The 27418-nt window shown below is 36.5% G+C and overlaps 1 protein-coding gene across 2 annotated transcripts in view; it reads left to right on the top strand.

Annotated features, from left to right (window-relative positions):
- SLC17A5 (solute carrier family 17 member 5) overlaps positions 1-27174 on the top strand; it is a 51935-nt gene extending 24761 nt beyond the window's left edge. For both annotated transcript variants that reach the window (XM_033103150.1, XM_033103151.1), the window contains 5 exons: positions 3485-3643; positions 10221-10353; positions 11771-11918; positions 23094-23184; positions 26429-27174. In XM_033103150.1, the coding sequence (XP_032959041.1) occupies positions 3485-3643; positions 10221-10353; positions 11771-11918; positions 23094-23184; positions 26429-26566 (669 nt within the window). In that variant the 3' untranslated portion in view covers positions 26567-27174. The remainder of the gene's footprint in view (positions 1-3484; positions 3644-10220; positions 10354-11770; positions 11919-23093; positions 23185-26428) is intronic.
- Positions 27175-27418: the final 244 nt, after the last annotated feature.

Below are 27418 nucleotides of genomic sequence, written 5' to 3'. Positions count from 1 at the left end.
ATTGAAAACTTTTCTTGCCCATTAGGTTATTATTATTGATATTTTTAATTTGCATAGGTAGTATAGCCAGGCAGTACTGAAACAATTTATTCATTCACATTTCTTTTAAGTTTTAAATTTTGCTCCAAATGTCTTTACAAACTGCTGAACTTTAAGAAGTATGGCATCTCTTGATCTTTGCCAAAGGTCAGCAAAAACTTTTAAGAAATCAGCAGTGTAATAAAGAAAGTTACTTTGCGATCTTAGTGTCCTCCACGTGTTAACCAAATGAATCACCTACCTTTATCCCTTAAAGAACGTATAAAAAGAATTTACTGCATTGAAAATTATTCTCTGAAAACATGTCTTGCTACATAAAACTTGATATGTTTTGTTATTTTTCTCAGCGTTGATTGGCAACAGCTAGCTTCTTCCAATACATTATTTTTATTATTATTGTTTTTACGGACTTATGAAACTTTTTAGTTTGTCTAGATTTTTTCGGAGCTTTCTCTTCCTTTATGTATGTCTAAATCTGTCCATTATCAAACCTAAGATTAATTTGTTTTTTCATATACTTCAGCAAGTAGAATATTCAGAAGCAAGAGGAGTTAGGAGGATTAAGTTTCATAGAGTCCCAAACTACATTCTTAAATCAGATGATGTTATAGTTGAAAATGTCATAAAATAATGATGTTACATGAAGCCCCACCTTTAAATCTTAGATCCAAAAGATATGTGTCATCTGTTGCACTTCATTCATTTTTAAACATTTTTAAGGACTTACTATGTCCCAGATTATCAAAACTTCAATTGATACTTATAGGCTGTGAAAATACTCTAATACACCTAAATTTGCTTCATTTTTGCTTCATTTGTACAAACAAGATTATGCCTGAATACTGGCAAAAAGCTACAAAAGCTATTATCAGAGCCATACATTCTTCTAAAACACCACTGTCAATAAATTTAAGTACATACAGCAGGAATCATAAAATTATTACATATTTCATGCTAAAGTGTTTATTTCCAGGAGGGGGGATACATTATTCAGAATACACTTAGCTTTCAGAGATCAGGTACAGTTAAGTTCATGCCTTCCAACACAGAAGTGTGACTTTTACTTCCTTTGTTGGTTTCAAAGCCATAAAAAAGGAGCTATGTTGCAAATCCCTTTAAACTCTAAAATCTCTAAATTAGTCTTGTCCTTCCTCTTTGCTCTGAGCTTTTCAAGCAATGGGGTTTAATGGGGAGTTTGCAGACTTCTTTAATTTCTACAGTAGTGGGTCCCTGATTTTGAAATCCCCTGGGTATCTTTTTAAAATACTGTCCCCTACCTTGTACTCACTCTCAACCTGGTTTAGTTGGTGTGAGGGGTGACCTAGGCCTCAGGGTTTTTTAAGCTCCCCAAGTAATTCTAAACATACAGCGAAGTTTGGGAACGATTGCTCTACACAATCACCAGTGAAGCCTTTTAAAATATACGCCTCAGTCTTACACACTCAGAGGTTTTTGTTTTTGTTTTTCATTCGGTAGATCTAGGGTACAGGACAGCCATCTGTAAGTTTTGAGTGGCAAAGATGATTCTGAAGCATAGCCAGAATTAAGAATAAGTGTTTCCTCTCCTTCTCTTCCCCTGTATCTTCTACAACTTTGATACACAGTGGAGAGCACAAGAGTATAGCTACCAAGTCAAATAAAATATACCTGAAAAAAGTCTGCAAGGTTAATACTGGTTCTTCCTCTTTTTGAAATAACAGTGTACCCAGGAGACAGAAACATAGATTGCTCTAGCTTTTGAGATAAAAACTGCAGAGCCTTAGTATATAGGAAATGTAATAATGTGATCCCAAGACCCATGATCTCCAAGTTTTCTTGATCATGCATCTATAAAATGGTGGGATGCTGTTTGAATATATATGTATTTATTTATTCATAAGTTATCTACATGCACTACTGTGCTTTTGTACATTATGAAAGATAAAAATAGACTTTTCAGACGGTGAATAAGATGAAATAAACAATACATATATAAATTTAAATTTTTAAAGGAAAAACCTTTTTATCACTTAAAAATCAGTAATAATAATGTGATTTATGGGAGCAATGTGTTGGAATATGTTGCATTTGATGAGCCTGCCATTATTTTTCTTGCTGAGGTGGCTGACAACTTATATGAGGAAAAGTGTCAGCTCTACTATTTTCTTAGTGTTCGCTTCTGCTTACATTATTGGAATTCTCTTCTATTGACTCTTTCTCTATAAGAATCTTTTGAATACACTGTCAGTTTGTCTTCATTAAAACTGGCTAATAAAATCCATAAATTCTACTTTAAAAGGCAGGTATAAACTGTAATATGCTATAATACACTGAGGGCAAACAATAAGTGAGGACGCCATCATTAACCCCTGTGAATTGGGGAGGTCATACGATATGTGATTATCTGTGTCAATCAATTTTAACCAAGAGCTGCAAGGCAAATAAAAGCTTGCTTTGGGGGTCTTTTTAGTAATTACAAATCCAGGAGACAGATTTGTGTAGAAACCCAACTGTGGTCCAAGGGGGAAAGAAAGGGACAGAAGTTATAAAGACAGAAAAAGGGTGACTTCCAAAGGGGTTATGTATGTTGCTTTGAAAGAGCAGTGATTGGTGCTAGCAAGCAGATTTACTCTATGCTATATGTGATTAATTGCTTATATCTGTTGCTAAAATTGTGAAAATTTTATATTTTAATAGAGAGTTTAGTGATGCAGAGTCAGTTCTAGTTGCTGTATTAGAATGTAGCTGTTTGGCTTAGCCCAGTTCAAAAGTAGTCTCACATGGAGGTGACGTATCATTAACTCACCCTCCAGGCTCCATTTTAGATTGCTCTTCTGACAATATCAGCTCCATTTTGCTGTTTTTCTTTTACATCTAACATACTCCAGGACCAACTTATTTATTAAATATTAATAGAGTTTAATATCTTTTGTTAGAATAAAAGTGAGTATAGATAGAAGTTCTAATATGTCTCTCCACACCCCATTGGATCATCTTACATACTCCTGGGGTGCTTCCCTCCTACTTTGAAGACCATTACTTTAGATAGCTCCATTAAAAAAAACCTTCTATACACAGTTCTTATAAATCATTGTAATTAAATAAAGGTTGAATAATGAAATATGAATTCTAATAGGACTTCCAGTCTTTTTCCTTTGCCCTTATGCCAATGTCTGAATTTAATTATGAAACTATTCTCTATTTTATAGATGGAGAAATCAATACTGTACGTGACTTCTGACATTCATCAGGAGTGTCTGAGGTTATTATAGCTCTCAAATTACTTTTCTATTTTTCTTCCAATCTGAACACGGACTCTCTATTGATGTTTAATATTTTAAAAGAGTTGGTTTAAAAATCTGGAATTTACTAATCAAGGCTGATAATGTGTTCTAAATGAATTTTGGCTGATAAGGTACAGCTAAACATAGCTATAGCTTATCCTAATTGTGCTTGTTTTTTTCAGCTTTCTTCACAGAAGACAGTGCCATGGATACCCATGCTAAAATCCCTGCCACTTTGGGCTATTGTCGTTGCACACTTTTCTTACAACTGGAGTTTTTATACTTTGTTGACTTTATTGCCTACTTATATGAAGGAGATCCTAAGGTTCAATGTTCAAGAGGTAAGAAAATATAATCCTATGCTTCTTATATAAAGTACATATTTTTAATTACACACAGAATTTGCTTTTATCTATATGAAATTCATTTATTTTGCATCTTCCATTTACTCTGATATACTAAATTCTAAAGACTTCTTGCTTTGCTTCACAAGTGTCCTTTCTTTTCTCAGTGTGTGTTACTCTTGATTCAAGAGTTTGGCTGGTACCCCCTTAACCACAAAGTCCTACTAATGCCTAATAACATGCCAGGATATCAGATGGCAAACTCAAGTGGTACCAATATTCACTTTTAAAATGGATGGGAGTGGGGCTGTGCTAGCAGCGGAGAGGGGAGTCGGGAGGTGCCGGGTTCCTGCACCGGGGCTGCTGTGCAGCATTGCTGAGGCACTGGAAGAGCTGTAGCCGTAAAGCTGTGGAAGGAGGGCCTTCCTGAAACTGCCAGTTCCTTTTGAACTCATCAAATTGAGGCAGTTCCTATTATCTCTATGTTGATGGATTTTGTCTTTTAAGAGATTGAGAAAAAGCCTAACGTGAAAGAGGCACAGTTTGCAAGGGAAATTGATGGTATTTTTGCTTTCAGAATGAAGGCTAGATCAAAGACCTAATAAGAGCTAAAACAATTGTACACTTAGAAAGTATACATCCTTGTGACCTTGGACTAGACAACAGTCTCTTACGTTAACACCAAATGCACAAGTAACCAAAGAAAAAACAGATAAATTGGACTTCATCAAAATTAAAAACTTTTGTGCATCAAAGGACACTATCAAGAATGAAAACTCACTGAATGGGAGAAAATATTTGCAAATCATATATCTGATAAGGGCCTAGTACCCACAATATATAAAGAATTCTTAGAACTCAATAATGAAAAGACAAATAACCCTATTTTTTAAATAAGCAAAGGATTTGAATAGATACTTCTCCAAAAGATACACGAATGGCCAATAAGCCCATGTAAAGATGTTCAACATCCTTTGTCATTAGGGAAATGTAAATCAAAACCATAACAAGATACCACTTCACACCTATTAGAATTAAAAAAAGAGAAAAGAACAAGTGTTAAGGATATAGAGGAAATGAAACCCTCAGATATTACTGGTGGGAATCTAAAATGGTGCAGCCACTGTGGAAAAAAGTTTGTCAATTCCTCAAAAAGTTAAACATAAAGTTATCACATGACCCAGAAATTCCATTCCTAGGTCTATACCCAAGAGAATTGAAAACATAGTTCCACAGAAATACATTTACACAAATGTCCATAACAGCATTACTCATTATAACCAAAAAGTATAAACAACCTAAATGTCCGTCAGCTAGTGAATAGACAAAAGACGGTATGTTAATACAATGGAATATTAATCCGCCACAAAGTGAAAGATAGCCCTTGTTGGGGCCCAGGGCAGGGCACCCAAAGATACCCTACAATAGCATAGTGATTATTTCTAACTAAAATCATGTGAAAAGTAGCTGGGGTGGGAGAGCTAACTCTCCTGCTATTCTAAATTTAGAAAAAGAGAATAAAAGTCTCATCACCTTTTTTTTCCACTGGACCTGCGAACGGAGATTCTAGGAGGCTGACAAGGTAAGAAAAATCTTCCCTGTTTGCCATCTCATTGTCAGGTTTTCCAAGATCTCTTCGCTGCTGCAGTCCCAGGAAAAGGCAGTTTTTCCCAGCCGTGAGGTCTCCTGGCTGACTAGCCAAAACTATCCGGGAGAGGGAAGAATTCCCCCTCTTCTACACCTCTTTAATTCTTATGGCTGGATTAGTAATAAAATAATAAAATTGACACGAGACTAGATTAACAAAAGAAAAACCAATTTAATATATGCCCACGGGAAAATCACAATATGATGCTCAGATCATAAAATGAGACTCAAAGAAATGACCAAACCAGGCACCGTTTTATACCTTTTAAACAAAAACAAAAACAAAACAATAACTTTTTGAAAAATTGACAGGACAAAGAAAGTTAGTGCTCATTAGTAAGGAATCTAAGCAAGGTTTGGAGTTAGGTAGTAAATTGGTAAAAGCCTTTCAAGGTTTGCTTATATAGGATTTTTTAACCCTTGTGATAAGGATGTCTCTCAGCTCTCAGAAACAGGAGGAGATTTATTTCCTGCTTTTAGAGAGACAGAGAAGAGTCAGTGAGCACCTCCCACTCCTGCTGCTTCTCAGGTGATTTTAGTTTGAAATTATCAATATGCCATTGTGGGATATGTTGCGGTGGCCTGTCCTGGGCCCTGACACCCTAAAAGTAAAGAAGCAGCCTGGATGATGAATGTAAAGATAGCAAGGCTGAACACACAACTGCACTGGCTACATGGACAGCTTTAAATGCTATTAAAGTGACTCTTTAGTCACCCATCTTTCAAAGCATATTGAAAACATAGGCCACATGGGCCAAACCTTGAACTTCATTCAGGCAGGTATGCTGTGAAGAAATCCTCTGCCTATTGGTGAAAAACAGGATCACTTATTCCTAAACATATCTACGAATGGCATTGACAGAGGTTAAACTGGAAGAAGGCTTTGGTAATAGCATGGGATGGATTTGTTGTTAGCAACATTATTTTTCCTAAATTCTATGTTAATAGAGCCTGACTATAATCTACTACTGCAGTGATGAATTGCATGCAAATTTAAAGATTATTCCACTGAGAGATTTTAAGTTCTATAATGAGAGACTTTAAAACAAGAATCTTTTGTGTTGCATTTTCGTACAAATAAAAAAGACATTTACTTTTTGAATCAAAATTAAAAGCAACGTGACTAGAGTTTGAAAATAATTCTCTAGTTGTATGGAAGCCTTTTTTTATTATTGAGGTAACATTGGTTAATAACATTATATAAGTATCAGATATCCAACATTATAATTTGATATCTGCATATGCTATAGCATGCTCACCATCAAAAGTCTAGTTACGATCCATCATCATATATTTGACCCCCTAGAAACCTCTCTTGAACATGAATTTTTTTTCTTGAAAATCAATATATTACCTTTATAAATGGCCTTTGCTTAAGCTAAAGCTTGCTTTGAGAAGCATTGTATTTAAAATTATAATCTCTCAATTGAAAATCACCTGAAGTCTAGCTGAACCTTAGCCCTACAACTAAGAACATACAGAAGAAGCCACCTCAAGACTGGTAGGGGCAGAAATGCAGAACAGACTGGTCCCATGCCCTCATATGACCATAAAAAATCGGGAGGGATAGGTCAGCTGTGGAGGTCCACCCCCACCCTGAAGGAGTGAGGGGTCCCAGCCCCACACCAGGTTCTCCAGCCCAGGGTTCCAGTGCCAGAGAGAGAAGTCCCTATAACTTCTGGCTGGTGAAAACCAGTGGAGACTGTGGCTGAATGAGATACTGGAGTCGTAGGCACTCCTCTTAAAGGGCTTGCACATAGACTTACTCAATGATGGACTCACTCACTCTGAGCTCCAGCAGCTTAGAAGGCACCAGGGACATACAGGGAGGAACTAAGTTGTCTGGCCTCAGGACGAGGGCTAGAGGAGCAGCTTTCTTCTGGAGGGAGGAGCTGGTGGAAGCCATTGTTTCTTTGTTGAGTCCTCCCCCGCCCTGCGCACAGACTCAGGCAGATGCCATATCTTAGTGTCTATCAACCTGAATAAGGCCTTTCATTCGCCCTATCCTGGTGATTCCCTAAGACCCTGCCCCACCCAGCTTTCAGACACATCCAAGCTGCTTCCAGTGGCTTTTCCATACAAATGGCTTCTCTTGGCTCATGCTGCAGGCTTTCCTAAAATCTCTGAAAGGTTCACAAAACCTAAACAAGTAGCAGACTGAAAATAAAGGGATGGGGAAAGATATTTCATGAAAATGAAAAAAAAAAACAAAAAACCTGGATTAGCAATACTTATACCAGACAAAATAGACTTTAAAACAAGAGACAAAGAAGGGCCCACTACACTAATCCCTCTTCTGGGTATTTATCTGAAGAAACCCAAATGCTTCTTCAAGGGGATATGTGCATCCATATGTTCATGCCAGCATTGTTATTAATGGCCAACATGTGGAGGCAGCCTGGGTGTCTATCGATGGATGAATGGATAAAGAGGAGATGGTACATTTATACAATGGAATATTGCTTGGCCAGGAATGGGAATGGGTTCTAGCCATCTGCTATGGCATGGATGGACCTGGAGGGTACTGTGCTGAGTGGAGTGTCAGATAGAGAAAGACACATACAATGTGATTTCCCTTATATGTGGAATCTAAAGAACAAAATAAACAAAACAGAAACAGACTCATAGATACAGAGAACATTTTGATGGTTGCCAGATGAAAGGGGGTTTGGAGAGTAGGTGAAAAAGGGAGAGGGATTAAGAAGTACAAATTGGTTGTTACACAGTAATTATGGGGATGCAGGGTACAGCATAAGGAATATAGTCAATAATATTATAATAACTATTTATGGTGTCAGAAGGGTACTCGATTTATAGGGGTGATAGATGGGAAGGGAGTTAAAAGCATGGTGAAAAATGTGAAGAAATTAAGAAGTACAAATTTGGTAGTTACAAAATAGTCATCGGGATGTAAAGGACAGGGAATATAGTCAATAATATGGTAATAACTATGTATAGTGCCAGGTGGGTACTAGACTAGTCAGGGGGTTCACTTCTTAAATTATATAAATGTCTAACCACTATGCTGTACACCTGAAACTAACATAAAATAATATTGAATGTCAACCATAATTGAAAAATTTTAAAGGGGGGAAGGTATAGGGGAATAAGAGGTCCAAATTTCCGGGTAAAAAACAAATAAGTCACAGGGATGTAATGTACAGTATAGGGAATATAGTCAATTATATTGTGATAGTGTGGTACAGTGTCAGATGGTTGCTGGACTTGTCATGGTGATCACTTTAGGTATATAAATGTTGAATAATTATGGTGTACACCTAAAACTAATATAATATTATATGTTATCTATATTTTAATAACAATCTTAAAGAAAATAATAGAGCAAATAGTTCAAGAGAAAATAAAATTATAATCTTTCATTAATTAAAAATTTTAAAGCTCTTAATCTTCCGTTATAAGCTTGATTTTTCATATAAGTTTAGTTTCATTAGTTATCCTCACTTTTCTTTTCTCCTAGTTTTTTCCAATTCTAGCAGTCCTATTTCTTACAACTCACTGAGAGTTGGGGCAATATCTATTACCCTATTTTGCATATTAATATTTTGGAATCAATTTTTTAAATAAATGAATATAAGGAATCATATCCTTGAACAGAAAGCTTAACTGTGGAAGATGCCCATGGAAAGAATAAATGTTGAAGATTTTAGTAGTTTTAGGTTATTGGGGGAGTTTTTAACATTGGAACTTTAAGTGGAAAAAAATCAGTAACTCTGATGAATTATCAGTCTTTTTCCACCGGGGAACAAGACCAAGATCTAAAAATTCACTTCTTCATTTGCTACAGTTCACTCACGTGTTGGATTCTGCCACAAGTAACAATAGACATGATTCCACTATGCAGAAGTCTAAATAGAACAAAATTTAAAGAGGAAATTACACAGCTGAGTACCAGAAAGAAACAAAATTCTTCAGCTACAGAAGTAGAACTGGAAGCATACACCATCTGAATATAGAGGAGCACAAACCATGATGAAAAAAATTAAACATTTTCTTAAGCACACTTAAATTTAAAATATTAACACATTTTTTCTGGTCTGCACCATGAGTGATACTTAAATGGAATTATTGCAAGATTTAAATATCACTAATAAAATAAATATCTTTCTGCCTTTTTTGTGTTTATAAACACTAACAAGTGTTCCCATCTCTCTTCGACTGTAAAAACATTTGTATTTATCAGAATTAGGCAATTTAGCACAAAGCTGAGGTAAAATGAATAAAAGAAAGTTCTCTTTTTTTTTTCCAAGTATGTGTTCTTCATTTTACAGAACTTGTGATTTCCTAAAAAACTGCCAAATCATTTCCTACAAAGCAAATGACACATTTCCATGATAAATTCTGTTTCATATCTCCTGGTGTTTTCATTTTGTTTAGGTGGTAACTTAAAGGAAAAGAGGCGCAAAACACAGTTCTCCCTATCACCTCACTGCCTTTGTCCTCTGCTCAAAGCGTGGGCCACGCCGCGAGGCTCCTGCCGCAGGTCGTGCTCACTTGAGAATAATTCATCAGGCTACACATGTGATTCATGTGTTTTTCTGTATCTGCGTTTTATTTTATAGTTTGAAAATAACTAAATACGTGAAAATTGAAGACGGAAACTGTTCCGTAGGGAAATCCATAGGCCAATAGGAAGACTTGCCTCACTCACTGAAGCTACAGCCCAAGTCCCACAATAACAGTCAAGATTACCTTGAGCAGACCGGACTGTGCTGAGCTCTGGTTCCCTTCGAGTCTGCGTGACCTGAATCCCCCCAAATCCTTCTAAAAACCAAACTTATATACAATAGCAAATAAAAAGTAACAGTATACTGCTTTGTATTTCCTTTGTTTTCAAGTGGTAGAAGATGTGTGTGTTGTTTTGGTTCTTCTCCCCACCATAATTAACCCTGTATCTTGTTCCTTCCAGGACGGGATTTTATCTGCAGTGCCTTATTTCGGCTGCTGGTTATGTATGATCCTATCTGGTCAAGCCGCTGACCATTTAAGGGCAAAATGGAATTTTTCAACTATATGTGTTCGAAGAATTTTTAGCCTGATAGGTAAGTGAAGTGAATCAGGTATTGTTTTGGCTTGCAGTTATTTACTACTGTGTTTACAGTGCAAGACAAAGTGAAAATGATACTAGTCATTATTTTGTTCACATATTAAAACAGTATGTCTTTATGCATGTAGTACATTTCTGTGTAAGATGGCTTTTTTTGAACTATGCATTTTGAGGATTAAGTTTTATTATCTCTACCGTAGTCTTAAAACTATAAAAAATATCTTGCTTTGCTGAATATCATCTCTAGAATTTTATAAGTCACTTTGTTTTCAGCTCTGAGTTTGCAATGAAGATAATATTTTAAGATTCCACTCCTTTTCTAAGTGAATACATTTTAAATTTAAATCCAAAAATATCTACTAACATCATTATATCAAAAGAGGAGATATAAATCAAAGAACTCAAAGGAACTTAAAATACCATGTGTTTCAGACCCTGCTTTCAGAAAAGTAAATTTTAAAACTATCTAGGATAACTATTCAATTTTTTTAAAGAGTAAGTAGAGACCCTGGAAGTTGCTAATGGCAATACTTTAGTAATTACATTGTAAAAGGACCCTATTCAGAATAATTCTACGAACACCTCCTGAGCTGGTACCACTGAAGGGTGCTGTCCTGTTCCACTGCTTACTTACTTGATTCTCAAGAAATTTTCCACATCTGCAAGTGAAGTAAATAAATCCCTATAGATTCAAAAAAAGGCCTTTGTCTTTTTTGGCTTCTCGTGGACCTGCTCTGTCCCGTGTGGTAGCAACTAGCCATATATTGCTATTTAAAGCTAAATGAAATTTAACAATAAGGTCCTTGGTTGCAGTTACAGTCCATACAAATACAACACTGCCATCATAACGAAGAGTTATTGGATAGCTCTACTGCAGACAAAGAAAAAATGGCAGCCGTTCATGAGGTCACTTCCTGTGTTACTTGTATTTTATGCTTAACTGCCTGTAATAAACTACGCATATTGTTTTCAGTTGTTAAAACCTAGATGGAGTGTTCAATAACTTTATCCAACAAAGTTTATTATGTAGTTTATCTTCTTTGGTTATATGAATTTTAAATCACACTGTGTCCACTGTTGCCTCTCTCTGGGACCATATTTTTCAGTCATTCTCTTCTTGCTCTTTTCTCTAACATTGAAGAACTTTAGCTGAGTCCTGGTCACATGTAGATTTAATAACATTGCATAATGAGGTTTTCCTTTTCCTTTTATATTAGTTGCAGTATGCCTATATGTTTTCCAGAAGTTTTTTCACGAAACTACGTCATTTAAATTTAGACTCTTCTAGGCAGTACAATGTTTCCACAGTAGGTGGCAGTAATATCCAATCTCAAATATATAGCATATTAAGGTAGAGGAAGCAAATATTAATGCTGGGGCTTCTTTTTCTTTTCATAACTTTTTGACTTCAGGAATGATTGGACCTGCAGTGTTCCTCGTAGCCGCGGGATTTATAGGTTGTGATTATTCTTTGGCTGTTGCATTCCTAACCATATCGACAACACTGGGAGGCTTTTGCACTTCTGGATTTAGCATCAATCATCTGGATATTGCTCCTTCGTAAGTACTAGTCTAAAGACTGGCTCTGGTTAACTTCAAATTATTTTTTTAATTGTGTTAAAATGTACATAACCTAATAGTTACCATTTTAACCATTTTTAAGTGTCCAGTTCTGTAGCATTAAGTGCATTCACATCATTGTGCAACATCATCACCATCCATCTCCAGAACTTTTTTATCTTCCCAAACTGAAACTCACTACCCATTACACACTAACTCTGCACTCCCCGTCCTCCATCTCCCCAACCCCTGGTGACCACCATTCTACCCTTACATGCTTTATCCTTCGAGCATTCTTACAAGTATTCTTGCGCTATTTTATGACTAAGGAAACTCAGATTCGGAGAAGTTAAGTGATTTGTCTTACACTACACAGCTAATAAATGACAGAGCCAAAATTCAACCTAAGATTCTTACTGTTAAGCCCAGAATTCTTTCTACAGCTATTTCTCTGGAAATATTCTTTGAGCTACATACTTCTAGAATTTGTTTTGTGCCAGTTGACAAGGTAGAGGAGGGGACTGTAAATAATTTAATCCAGAAGGTTTGGTACACTTAATTTTGTTTTAAATAATGGATATGAATTAATTTTTGGAGAAGGCAGGTGGGCCCTTACCATCTTTCCCCTACCCCAAATCCTTCATACCTAGACTACCTCAGAATCTTCTGATTCCTATGACTCCTCAGTCTCCCATCCTTTCAGTAAGTACTTCAGGATAAGTTCCACTAAGCTGACCTTCATAGAACTCAAACTGACCTTTGAAATTCTAATCCAATCTCTTATTTTATATAAGAAGTCCAAGAAGTTTCCGGAGAGTTAGAGTCTTAGTGTGCCCAGCTCCTGTCTGCCAATCTGTAGTGCCTTTTACTAAGGCTCATTCTCAGCTCCCTGTGGCCATGCCTCTTCCTGTCCATCCATCTGAATCCTTCCCAGTTCTTTATGAAGCCTTTCCAGCCCATTACTGTCTACTTTTATCTCTTCCTTTTCTCACTGCATTCCATTTATAATTTTATGCTAAATGCATCTGTATTCACTGCCTTACCTTGATGTGTAAATATTTCTAAATGTAACTCTTATCTCCCAATTGGGATGTAAGCTCCCTCAGACTGAAACATCTTATATATCCGTATTACAGCTTCTGCAAAAGGAGATGCACACCCAGTCCCTACTTGTTGAGTAGTTGATTTATATCATCATACCAAGAAAGTAGGAGCTTCAGTTCTACATATACCCTTAACAGTGGGGAACCAAGGAAAGGAAACCAGTAAGTTAGGCACTGGACCAAGAAACTATTTGAAATACAAGGTAACCTAAGCAAAAGCTCTGGGACTATAAGCTCTGAATGTGCAGGGGCCAAATCTATGTTAATTACCACAGCAGTACCAGCACCTGGGCCTGTGCTGGCCCATCCATGGTCAGTGTGCAGTCAATTGCATGAATAGAAGCATGAAAATAGACTTTCAAACTCAGCACCATGTTAAAATTCTTTCTGAAAAACTATTTGTGTATTAACCTTACTGTTTCTCAACACTTTTCTTTAAAGCTCTTTCTTTTCTATTTATGTACGATAAAATCAATTTTTATATTCTCTATTAAATTTAAATACAGAATTCTCAGCCAACATGCAAAATCCTCCACAGTAGGGCCCCAGCCTATCTTTATAATTTTATTCCTCCCTCTCTCACCTCACCTTCTAATTATTCTTTGCCCTAGCTGAACTAAACTACTCTTTATTTTCCAAAAATACACTCACACTTTCAGAACTAGAAATAGAATCGATTACTTATTAAACCCATTAGTTACAATCTTTGTAGTGTTTAAATTTTGAATTTCAAATTTATCCTTTGTACAGTTTTATATGATTTTTATTTTAAAACTAGAAGTTTACATTAATCCTGGTTAAATATAAAACATTCTGTATTTCTAATATGACTATAGTGGCTGAATTACATTTTTAAATGCATAAGGATCTGATCATCAGAATAATAATAAAACTATTACACTATGTGGGAAGTCTATTGTGATCAAAAAACTCTTTGAATGTATCTTTTATCCAATCTAGCAACGTAATCATGTTTTCACATCCCAAGATTGGTCACGCATGGACGTTTTATTATAGTGCCTGTCACATAGGGTGTGCTCAGTAAATACTTGTTGAATGAATGAATCCCTAGTTTTAATCACAGGACTAAATGTCTAATATTGGAAGTATTTATAATACAGCAGAGACTTTTGTCAAAAAGAAAAAAAATTAAAATAGAGGGAAGAATTTTGTGAACCTTACAAGCTAGGAAATGTTTATTGAGAATACATATTGGTGAGTTAAGAACTGAAAGAGTTTAACATGATGAAAGAAAAGAATACTTGAAAAGCAAATGAACTTCAAGAAAACTTGGTTAAACTTAGTGGTAAGTTGAAAGATCTGACACACACACAACTGAAATAATAAAGAACCCTTGAAGTTGAAGGAGTAAAGGCCTAAGAAGTCATTTCCATGGAAAAGAGGATAGGAAGGAGCCTACTTGCCTAAACAAATTGCTGCACAGGGATTTGAAGCACATATTTGAGGTTTATAAAGTAGAAACTAAGTCTGATTACTAAAAAAAGGATTCAAGGAAATAGCATATTATTAAAGGGCTGAAATATGTTCCTTTATGCTACTGAGTAGAAAAGGAATCTAGGAAGGAGTTCACTTGAAGTAAGTTAAATAAATGACATTGTTCAATTACATGGTATATAAAATCATAGAAAGTTGGAACTAGGAAGGAAAGTTAGAACTAGGAAGGGATGAGAGTAATCTCATCCCTTACTACTCACAGTGTGGTCCATGGACCAGTGACATCAGCATGATGTGGAAGCCCATGAACAATGCAGAATCTCAGGCATCACCCCAGACTTCCTGAACTATTAATAAAATCCACATTTTAAGATCCTCGTGTGATTCTCATGCACATTCAAATGTGAAGCTCTGGTCTAGTCCTGTCCTCTCCTCATACAACAAACATCCATAGAGTCCTTACTATACATTTAGTACTTTACATGACTCTACAAAAGATAAAACCTACTCCTACTTGCAAGGAGATTAATCTACTTGAGGAAAAAAACAATAGAAAACAAACAATTGTAATGTTATGATAATCCATTCTTATCAAATGCCTGCCTGCCAAGTGCCAGCCATAACACAGTCCTGGCCTGTGGAGATTTTAGTCTGGCGTGGTAGACATGAAGAATCACACAAATGAAAACCAACTTTTTGAAGAAAAAGTGAAAGAATAAAATGGGATATAATATAGTTCAGGGAGTCAGGGAAGTCTCTCCGAGGAAGTGATATTTAAGCTAAACTCTGAGAATAAGTAAGAAGTTAGCTAGGCAAAAATGGAGTGGTATCCCTGACAGAAGAATTCACATAAGAGGAAAAAAGAAATTGTGCGTGTCTTAGTCTAGTTGGGCTGCCATCACAAAATACCATAGACTGTGTGGCTTAAACAACAAAAATTTATTTTCTCACAGATCTACAGGTTACTAGTCCAAGATCAAGGTGCCAACATGGTTTTGGTTTCTGGTGAGAGCTCCCTTCCTGATTGCAGGTCTGCCTTATTGCCTTGTGCTCACATGGCCTTTCCTAGGTGTGTGCATGCATGCATGTATGTGTGCAGAGAGGGCGAGAGCTCTGGTATCTCTTACTCTTCTTATAAGGCCATAGCAGAATATTTCAGTTAACCAAGAGAAGACCATTTGTGGCTGAGAGGCCGAGAAGAAAGCCACTGGGTAGTAAGCAGGAGCTTATAGTAAGCATTTTATATTGTATCCAGAGCAAGTAGGACATAACATTCTCTGTATTTTAAGATCACTTGTGTGTGGGCAAGAGTACAAGTAGAAGAAACCAATTAGGAACCTATTGCAATAACCCAGATGAGAGATGGTAGTGTATAATAGGAGATATAAAGAAGTAGATAGATTTGAGATGTTTTGTAAATACAATAGATGGGACTTGACATCTATTAGAACTGAAGAGTAAGGAAGATATCAAGGATGATGATTTCCAGATATTTTACTTGGGCAACTGGGTAGATAAATGTGCCATTTACAGAATTGGGATGTCTAAAGGAGGAAGAGTCTTGGGGAAGATAAAAATTTCAGACATGTTAACATTTAGATATTTGTTTTTTAAAAATCTAGGAAATAGTAGTAGTACTAGTGGAACTCAGAAAAGCAATCTGACTGGAAATGAAAATTAGGGACTAATAATCCACATATCAGGTATTTAAAGACAAGGATTGCCTGGGGAGAGAGGGTAGAATGACGAGTGATCCCGGGACTGGATTTTGACCTTTGGAGATCAGACATGAAATAACCAGAAAAGAAAACTAAAAATGGAGATACAAGAGAGATAGAAGGAAAATCAAGAATGTGGTGTCAAGGAAGCCAAGAATATCCAGTCTTCAATTCAAGAATGAAATCTAAACGAGAGATAAAGATTTAGGAGTCATCAACATATGAGTAGTATATGCAGCCCTGAAATTGGATAAAATTACTCAGCAAACTGTGATGAGAACCTTGGGATTCCATTAAGAGAAAGAAGAGCCTGATGCAAAGGTAATTGATAAGAAGCAACAGTAGAAAGATAAGGAAAATAAGTAGAGCCTGGGATTCCCCAAAGGGAGGGCTTTGATCAATAGTGTCAGATGCAGCAGTAGATTGAAAAATCTTAACTGTTAGTCTTTGATTTCTCTGTGACATAAAAATCACTAAGAAAGAAGATAGGCAAAGTAAAAGACTTGAGAATGATAAAGGTTTGAAATAGCTACTGAAAAAAATAGTCACTAAGAACTCATAGATGGGATTTTTGTCATTAATAAGGATCCGCTGAAGTTAGAGATTAATTTTGCACTCTCACTATCGTACTAAGTTGTTGTTTCTTTCTGTAGCATTCAGCAGCCCACGTGTAGGATGGAAATGTGCTGTTGGATTGATCTAGGCTTGAGATTTTAACAAGCTTAGGGTTGATGAACAGTCAAAGTGGTTTGGAAATTGAGAGTTTGGGCACAAAAGAGGTCTAGGCTGTGTTATCTCTTAGATGCTTTTAGTTGAAATAATAGAAATCCTAATTTAAGATGGCTAAAGAGCATCGATTCATAATCTATCTGGACTTTACTAAAGTCCAGAAGCAACAGGCAAGAGTTGATATCCAGCTGTCTACTAATATTACCACAGACTTGTTTCTTTTCTACCCTCTACTCTGCCTTTCATCATACTAATTTTATACTAGGGCTGGGTCTGCTTATAAAATCACACGACCAGAATTACGTACTTCTTCATTTACATCAAGCAAGAAAGAAAAGGATCATTTTCTCTCCATGGAAATAAGTCCTGGGTTTCATTTTGATTGAATCAAACTGAGTCACATATCCACCCCTGAACCAATCCCTATGACCCAAGGAATGCCATTTGACGTTAGGACAATCAGCACCCACCCCTAAAGTTAGAAGCAAAGGAGTCAATGCCCCTCAAACCTCACGGGAATGGGCGCTGAGGAGGCCATCGGTAACATCAATTACAACACATGAAGATGTGAACACAAAGGACTCATTTTGAAGATGAAGAAACTCAGGCATAGAGAAGTTATGTGATGTCCAAAATCACTACTTGTAAATGGCAGACCTAACACTTGAATCCAGGTCTTCAACTCCATGGTCCAGGTGTCTTTCTGCTACATTAAGTTGCCTCTCAAATGCTTATTTGGGAGATCTTAAAAATTGGTCATCGTAGAGGAACTGGAAGTTATTTTTGAGAACTCAGGGAAAAGAACTCATTGCAGAGAACAGATACATACTCTGGTTGCCTCAGTTAATGTGAGTTTATTATAAAACAAAGTAAGTGAATATAAGATGTAAAAATGATAGGGGACATAAAATTGGCTTAGCAACCACCCAGCCAAAAGGAAGGTAGTAAGCCACCCACTCCATTTCATGGAGCTGAAAGGTAGTTCAGTATTCATCAGGTGCCTGAAGTCTGTCAGGAGTTCTGGAATCTGTCAAGGGTCCTACTCTGCTCTCTTCAATTGGCAATGAAGGGCAATTGGATCGAGAAATAGAAGCTGCAGCTATTGTTAAAAGAAGATGAAAGTGGATGCTGGAGAAGAAAAGAACAAATATGCATGGTACTCACCTTCAAAGAGTGTTGTAAGGATTAAATAGAACACACAGACACAAAACATTCAGCATATATGTACTAAATGCATTTGCACACAATTCAGTTATTATTTTCTGGCAAACTTTGAGTCAGGGGCCATGACAAATCAATCCAAGTATAACAGTAAAGGGATGGATGATTGGTGAGCTCTTAGAAAAGAAAATATTGATTACTAAGGAGCTACCATTAGATCATTAAGAGCCAAAATGGCAAAACAGTCAAATTTCTCAATGTCATTTTTAGCTTCATACATAGAGGAAACACTTTATATTTTTTCTATCAGGATTTCAACAAGGTCTCCCATAATATCTTTTTGGACAGGGTGGGGAAAAAAAGTGCAATTAGGTAGATATGCAATTACCAAATTTCGGTGTCATAGCAAGCTGATTAACAGATCCGGTCATTTAACACGCGCTGTGCCAAGCACTGTACCGAATGTTGAAGACACAAACATGAAAGTAACGGGCTCCCTGCTTGAATCTATATAAGCATGTGCTGGCATGGATGGTGGTACGGTCATGTCCTGAAGCACATACCGGACAACTTGGAGGTGGCGTCCTGCAACTGGGCTTCAAGCACCTACATCTTAAAGACCCTGATCCAGCCCTGACATTCTGTGAGGCTTGTGCGTCAGAAAGACATTTACCTAGATATGGTATGAAGCTAAACCATTGAGTAACATAAATGATACCGGCAAGTAGTTGTAGAAGTCAGGAGAATGGTGAGTGTCTATATGCCTCAGGTAGTGAACAGTGCTGTACTTGCTCTAAGCTGACCGAGGCACCAGATGGATGGATTTGACCAACATATGTATGTAGGTGAACAACACATGAAATTTTTTAAATTATACAACTATATAAATGTAAGATATGATCTCATCAAAGTCAAAATTATTTCTCTCCCTTATATTTTAATTCAAACCTACATATGAGCTTTCATTTTTTATTTTCCAAGTAGAATTTCTTGTTTCAAAGCATACTGGTTGTTTCTAGTTCCATGTGTCTTAGTTAACTGGGGGTTTACATATCTTACGACCATATTATTGCTTAGTTGCTATTCATCTTTGGTAACAGCTAAGTGCCCATGCAGTGGATAACACTCTGCTATTTAGAACAAGAACACCTAAGGACCACAGACCTTAAAGCATTCAGCACTGGGGTTTGTGGTGAAAAATTAGGCATAAGAAAAGTGATCTTTCCTACAGACTGAATTAAGTGATAACCATGTTTTTAACAAGGCAGCATTAGAGATTATAACATTATAATATTAAGTACCAATTTGGAATCAGACAAATTGAGTAACATTTTATGGTCTTTATTTTTTCATCTATAGAATGAAGATAATATTCCCTACCTCATGGGGTTAGGATTAAAATGGGATTTTAACATATGTTAAAATTTTTAATTTTAATATATATATTAAATACATGGATATATATATATGATACTTAGAACCATGCCTGACATAAGAAATTTCAATAAACAGTCAGTATTCCTTTTAACATATAAATGTGCAGATAGTATTTGCTAAGCCTTTTCTTCTATAGACTGAAATAGAGGTTATCTATGGAAAATTTTGTTGCCCAGATTCAAGGGAATTGGATAAATTTTTAACTGTTAATCCCACAGAAGTCAAGTACTCCAATAGCACCGAATCCAGACTGAGTCCGTACAACATGTTTTTTCCAAGCAGTCATCAATCTTTCATGGCCCTTCCTGGCCAAGTGTAACATAAATACTTGAATGAGCTTCTTGGTGCTGACATTTAGAATTTCACAACATTCATCTGCACTTAATATCTGTCACTGAAATGGCCTGGCAACATTGCCGTCACTTCCTCCTACTGCCAAGGTGTTAATAGTTTAAAAAAAAAAAGAGAGAGACAGGTTCTGCCAAGCTTGGTTAATTTAAGATACACTCTCTAAGGGGCATAAGCCAAAAAGATCTGTACCACATGGTTTTGTTATTGTATCCTGTATGCATGAGTTTTGAACATAAAAGTTTGTGATGTTTGTAGACAATTAGGTTCAATGGGATTTTTTTATTCAGGTATTGTACATATTAGTCAACTCAAGCTGCCATACAAAATGCCATAGGCTGAGTAGATTAAAAAACAGAAATGTATTTTCTCCCACTTCTGGAGGCTGGAAGTCCGAGATCACGGTGCCAACATGATCAGGTTCTGGTGAGGACTCTTCCCCACCTTCTCCCTGTGTCTTCACATGCCCTTTCCTTGATATTTGCTCACAGAGATCAAGAAAGATCTTTCTCTCCATCTTCTTATAAGTCCACCGATCCTATTGGGTTAGGACCCATGCTTATCTTGTTTAACCTTAATTTACCTCCTAAAGCCCTGTCTCCAAATACAGTCACATTGGGAGGTTAGGACTTCAACATATGGATTTTGAGAGGGCACAATTCAGACCATAACAGGCACTCTTTCTTATCTAAAACAGGGAGAGGAATTTCAGCTCAGTAGTCTGCAGCCTAGGTATTGAGGATCCTAAGCCTTATAGAAATAGTATTACCCCACAGTAAGATGATACAGACTAGTAAACATCAAGCTTCATTCATTTTGACTGGAATTTTATAACAATACTGATCATCTCATGAAAAATTGAAAGCTCTAACTGGACTTTTTCTATGTGTAGATAATTTTTATGAAAATTAATAAATGCCATTTACTTGGTTAACTAATTTTTAACTGTACCACCACCTTTAAGTTTTCTTATTAAAGGCATCAAACCTAAAGCTAATGAACCCTCTAGGATCTAGAGTCTACATATACCTGTGTACAGTGAACAGGAAGTACAGGGCACATGAAACTATGTTAAATAGTACCTCAGGGAAGCAATCTACAAAAATCTAGGAAGTTGGACTATCTACAGGATAAAATCCCAGTTTCTTCAATCAAAGAGAAAGAAAACAATAAAGAAAAAGGAACAAACCATTGCTACACACAACTTGGAATGATGCTCAGCAACCTTAGTATGCAATTCAAAGGTTACATACTGTATGATTCCATTTATGTGAAATTTCTGGTCAGGAATCGGCACCCTCTGAGCCAATGCCCACGAGGTGTGCTAGTCTCCATGGGACACGGCTCCAGCAATCAATGCAGCCAGAGCCCCATGGATCCATGCATGGAGCCTCGAACAACTGTGGGTCATGTGTCACTTCTCTGGTCAGCATGTACTGAGTAAACATAAATGTTGTAGTTAGTGGCTGGTGGAAAAACTGAAGGAGAAAACACCATGAGTTTGCAGTGAGACTATGGAGTCAGAATTAGCAAACAAATTAGAATTAGAGAACAATTACTTCTTAAAACACATAGTATTCGCTTTAAGGACAATAAAGATTCTGAGAAGACGGCTCAATATGATCTGAATGAGACAGAGAAAGTTTCATGGAAGAGGTTGATGCCAAGCAAGTGGTTTGGATGGAAAGAGTATGGATTTCAGATAGTGAATATAGTATAAAGATAAGTGGCAGGAATGAGCATGACAGATGGGATCAGCTGGAATGAGAGTTGTCTGGATCTGAAACTATATATTGTGCGGGACTAGGAAATAAGGCTGGGTAGGTGGACCAGGCCAGGCCATTGCAAATCAGGCAGATTACAATCTTCTTACAGTAAGCATTAAACCATCCCTGTAGGTTTTTGAGTAAGAAAGGGGTGACCCGACAAAATTATGATCATTCAAATTAAAGTTTATACAGTCTGAGAGGCAGTTCAACCACATATAAAATGTCTGAAAATGCTTCTACCTGTAGGTTCTGTTTCTTGATCAGTTGCTAGTGACATGGTTGTCTTCACTTTGTGGAAATTCATCAAGTTGTACACCTATGGTTTTTACACATTTCCATATATATGTTACACTCAAAACTTTTTTTCATATACAATGTGGGATGTCAGGGAGCTCAGCTGGGACACCAGATATGTTACATGTATATATCTATGAACCCGTGAATGATAAGGGAAATAATCTATCACTAACTTGTCCAAGTCACGCAGATGGTTAATGGTGGAGCTAGGTTGGACTCTTTAGGTCTCCTGAGATTACCAGAGTATTATGACTTCTTTACAGAAAATGATAAGCATTTCATTCTTTGTAGAATGGCACCTAAGATCTTGACTATAGTAGCCTTCCTTAGTCTATATACATTCCTTATGTATTGGAGCAATCAACAGACCATGAGTATTTCCCAAATACAGGCAGGAATTCTTTCTTTAAAGATTTGTTTCTAAACATAGATAAAAATATCCCACTCACCGAAGATTTAACCTTAAAATAATCAGAACTTTTTCTGAGCTTATTAAAATGCATTTTTTTGTCTCACACACACACATACACACACACACACAAACACACACACACACACACTGTAAACCCAACTTGTCTATTTCTGGGACAGTGTGCAAAGATTTAGCTAGAAGCAGATATGTAATAAATAGAGCAAATAAGTTGGGAAAATGATGTTCAACATGATCTCATTTCTATAATAATATATAAGGAATATATAAATAGAAAAAATAATTAAGATAGTTACCAAAATGTTAATGTTGATTATCTATATATGGAAGGATTGTAGAGAATTTTATTTTCTTGTTAATGTTTTTCTTTTAAGTTTTCAACAATGAAATAAATTTTGCAATAAATTCTTCCTTTTTAACTTAAATAATATTAAGACACATCAATCTTCCTATCTAGATACATTCATGTCTGAAAGTCGTATCTCAGCACTTTTCTATATCACTATAATAGGGATTATTTCAATGGCCATGTTTCTCTCTATAATTAGAATGCTAATTAACTATTGAAATGCAAGTTTTTCACCAGCTAAATATTCAGTCCTATTTCAGTAAGACATTACATTTAAACATAAAATTTCACAAGAATAAAACCTGGGAGTGGTATCTGTTGAAAAAAGCAACTTAAATGTGTAAAACAATAATAAACTTCTACAAAAATGTTTCTGCAGGTATGCTGGTATCCTCCTGGGCATCACAAATACTTTTGGCACTATTCCAGGAATGGTTGGGCCTGTCATTGCTAAAAGTCTGACCCCTGAGGTAAGTAGATAATTAACTTGTAAACTGGAAAAGTCTAAACAGTTCACTTGAAGCTGCACATCTGCATCAAAGTTGAGTATATTTTAATTAAGGATAAAATTCTGAATGTTTATTCTTAAGCAGTTCCTTATAGCAACAAAAAGTAAATGCCTTAATAGGTAGGAAAATATATTTTCAAACAACACTCTTTGGATTTTAGACAGAACAATAGAACTAAGTTAAATGAAGATCTTGTAGTTGAATCCACATAGTACTTAAAAGTTGTGATATTACACCAGATAATATTTGTGTCATTTGTTTGAATGAGTAAAATTGGTGATGTAAAATTATTCAAGAAGTGGATCCCCAACAGTAAGGTGTCAAGAAATCATGTGAGAATGAATAAGGAACAGCTGTAATAATTGAGAATGTTTAGGGGAGCAGAAGACTTGGGAAGACATGATAGGTGTCTTCACATATTTGAAGGACTCCGATACAAAAGATGGTGACATACTCTCGGCAGCTCCACAAAGACAGATGGACAGAACTTATGAGGAGACAATAGGAAAGTTATTTGTTCAAAGCTGTATGTAATGGGCTGCCTTATGAGTTAATGAGCCCTGAAATAGTCAAACTTGTATTCAACAGGAATTTCTTGGGATGATAAGGGAAATAATCTATCACTAACTTGTCCAAGTCACGCAGATGGTTAATGGTGGAGCTAGGTTGGACTCTTTAGGTCTCCTGAGATTACCAGAGACTTATTAATATGCCAGATACTGAAGATTCAAAGGCAAAATGACAAGCTTCTGCACTTGAGAAACTCATTATTTGGAGATCATATGGCATCAAATAGTTAAAAGACAGCATGATGAATGCTGTAGAAAACAATACTTACAGAGTGCTATGGGCACAGAAGAGAGAACAGCCAGTCTGTGGAGAAGGAGCGCTACAGGAGTGAGCGAGGGGTGTGGGAGGCTGGCACTCAGGCCTGAGAAGCAGGGTGGGCCCAGGTTGGTCCCGCCTGAAGCTGGCAGCAGGGGGCCGGATCAGTAAGCAGAGACTCTGCAGTATAAAAGGTTGCCTACATTGTGTAAGAAATCAAAACAAATGACCTCAAAGGCCCTTTCCTACTCCTGTTTGCTACTGTTTAAAAAACTCTGAAGGACTGGCGAGATACATACTTCAAGAAGCTGACTTAAACCTCTAAAAGAGACTTAATTTTCTCTTTGTTTCGTTTCTGTAATTAAATTAACACTATCTAATGCTTAATATGATATACTTACAAACTTTCTCATTACCAAATGTAGTCATTTCAGACATATATGTGTTCACCACAGATAATGTTATTTCTTCTCTATTCCCACCATTTCTAATTCCCTACTTAAATGAATCAGTACCTCCTTGTTACTATTTTCTCTCACTTAATAAAAAGGTATGTCGGGAAAGTTTTTTCCTAAAATTCTGTATCTCACTATGGATACATCAGAAATGTTTAAACTTATCTTCATGGAGCATTGTGACAAAAGAGGGAAAGTCAACATACTACCATGAATTAATTTCACTTCTTGATGATCCTAGCATTCATGCTAGGGAAATACGGATTCCTGAACTAAAATCTTGAATGTTCGTAAAGTGGGAACTGAACTGGATTTTGGATATGTTGTTAGAGCATTTGTTTAATGTTATTAAAAGGATATTATTTTTAAAAAGAAAAAACACATTTGCCTTTACAATTGCAATTGCTTACAGTTAAAATTTTCTGCACCACCTCAAAAACTTTGTGGAATGAGTCAGAACATACATAAATAATTAACAGTCAAAGTGTGTCTGAGGTTCAATTTTGTTACAAACAAAACAGCATTCTCTAAAAACTGGTGGGATTTTTGTTAACAAACTAGGAGCTGGGTGAGATTTCTGGTACAGTTGATTGATTTTAAGTCACTCACTGCCTCCAAATAACACCATTTCTAATTCCTTACTTAAATGAATCAGTACCTCCTTGTTACTATTTTTCTCACTCAATAAAAAGGTATGTTGGGAAGGTTATTTGAGGTGTTTTATTCTGTAGATCACACAGAGAAGCTTTGTCTTAGGAATCCTAAGAAGCTGTCTTAAACATTTATTTTTGGTATATGATGTAATTATTGACTGACTCCTTCTCTAGGATGGTGACGTTATTGTAGCATATCTAACCAGCCACTAAAATTTAACATGGATTTCCAAGATTTATTTCTTATCACTAAAAGACATTCATCTCAGATAACTTAACCACAGAGTGCTTCTTTCTTCATGTTTTTCCTTTTTTTCCTAAATAAATGACCTTATACTAGCTTCCTACTGCCTTTCTTTTTCTTTCTCAGTGCCAGTTCTACTGGGTTTTTTGTTTGTTTGTTAAATGATGGTTAGACTGAAATTGTAAAAATCCAAAAAATGATTGTTAGACACATGACCCAGAAATTTAGATAACTGCCTGATGCTTTTATAGCACTGGATTATACACTGAACATTTGTATTTTGTTGATCTCTTGTTGACAAATCCCATGCGTGTCCTGTTTTATGTGCCATTTGAGAGCCATGCCGAATCTTTCAGGTCAGGCCTCAAACTTGAACTGCAAAGTCCATCTTAACTCATCCTTACTTGATCTGCCCCTAACACTTCCCACCTAAGAACTTGGGAGATGATATGCAGGCGTGATACTTTCCTCGTAATTCGTAATTCAAGGACATGCCCCACGTTTTATTTTTACTAAACTATTTATTGAAGTATGGCATGTATTTTTTAAATGCACAAATCCTAAGTATACTGCTGGATGAATTTTCACAAAGTTAATACATCCATGTAACCAGCACCCAATCAGGAAACAGAACATTACCTCCCTTGCAAAGCACCCAGGTACCCCTTCCCACCATTCCTGTTTTACCCCCACCAAGAGGAACCACTACCTGACTTTTACCACCATAAATTAGTTTTGTCTGATTTTTGAGCTTTATATAAATGGAATGGTTTAGTATGTATACTCTATTCTATCTGGCTTCTTTTGCTTAATATTTTGTTTGTGAGATGTGTCTATGTTGTAGCTCACTCATGCTCATTGCTATATAGTATTCCATTGAACAAATATACCACAATCTCACTGTTGATGGACACTGGGATTGCTTCTTTTATGAATAGTTACTACTGTAACTGTCTTGTGACACCACCTTTTTGTAAAGTGGACTCCAATCCAAAAATTTTATATGCATTTTTTTCCTTTCTCTACAGAACACTATTAGAGAATGGCAAACTGTTTTCTGTATCGCTGCTGCTATTAATGTATTTGGTGCCATTTTCTTCGCACTGTTCGCCAAAGGTGAAGTGCAAAACTGGGCCCTCAGTGACCATCATGGACACAGAAACTGAAGGAACCAATAAATAATCCTGTTTCTATTAATGTATGTTTATCATGTAACCTAAAAGTGCCTTTGATATTTTAATGTGTAAGCATTCTGTATACAAGAAAAATTGTACTTGTATCAAATTTTGAAGGCTTATAATCATGAAATGTCACTAATTGCCAGTTTAGTAAAATTAGCTATTTTCAATTATTAATAACTGTATGATGGAACTTAAACCTTAGGATTACCTACCTGGCTGCAAGTCAGGCAATATAAAGTAAGGGGATTCTACTTATTTTTCAGGGCTATACTTAATGGAATGAGCTGAAATGGCCCCTTCTATATCTTTGCTTAATTAAACTAGATAATAATTCTCAGGTCTTGGTAAACACATTTTTATCCACTTTCCTCATAAGAATTATTTGTCATCAGCAATCCCTGACACTTAGGTTTCAAACTTTAGCACCTCCGTGGAGCTGCCAACCATTCTATAATTTCACCTGGCAAGCGGGCCGAGGGACACATGCCCAGGCAGCTGCCAAGTATTCCCTTTCTGGCTTCCGGGATGGTGCCCAGCATTTACCAGAGGCAGCATCCAAGACCAGGGTCAGCGCCAAGTCTGAACCGTGTTCTTCCCCATGTGTAGATCAAGCCCTGAGTGGTCGGGAGCATGGAGACCCACAACCCTGGTCCCACTGCACCCTCCGATTTCCCCTCCCAGAGATGTTGATTGGCGTGTGACCTACACAAGAAAAGTGTGATGCTCTGTTAACCACATTAATGGCATCCTTGATTAAAACTACCTTCGCGTGGATCAGAGTATAAATTCCAAGTCCTATGTTCTATGAGCTGCACCAGAATTTCAAAACACTTCGTC

Source organism: Rhinolophus ferrumequinum, chromosome 3 (assembly GCF_004115265.2).
Source record: "Rhinolophus ferrumequinum isolate MPI-CBG mRhiFer1 chromosome 3, mRhiFer1_v1.p, whole genome shotgun sequence".
Taxonomy (NCBI): Eukaryota; Metazoa; Chordata; class Mammalia; order Chiroptera; family Rhinolophidae; genus Rhinolophus; species Rhinolophus ferrumequinum.
Note: the sequence above shows the minus strand (reverse complement) of the source record. Positions and strands in the feature narration are given on the sequence as shown.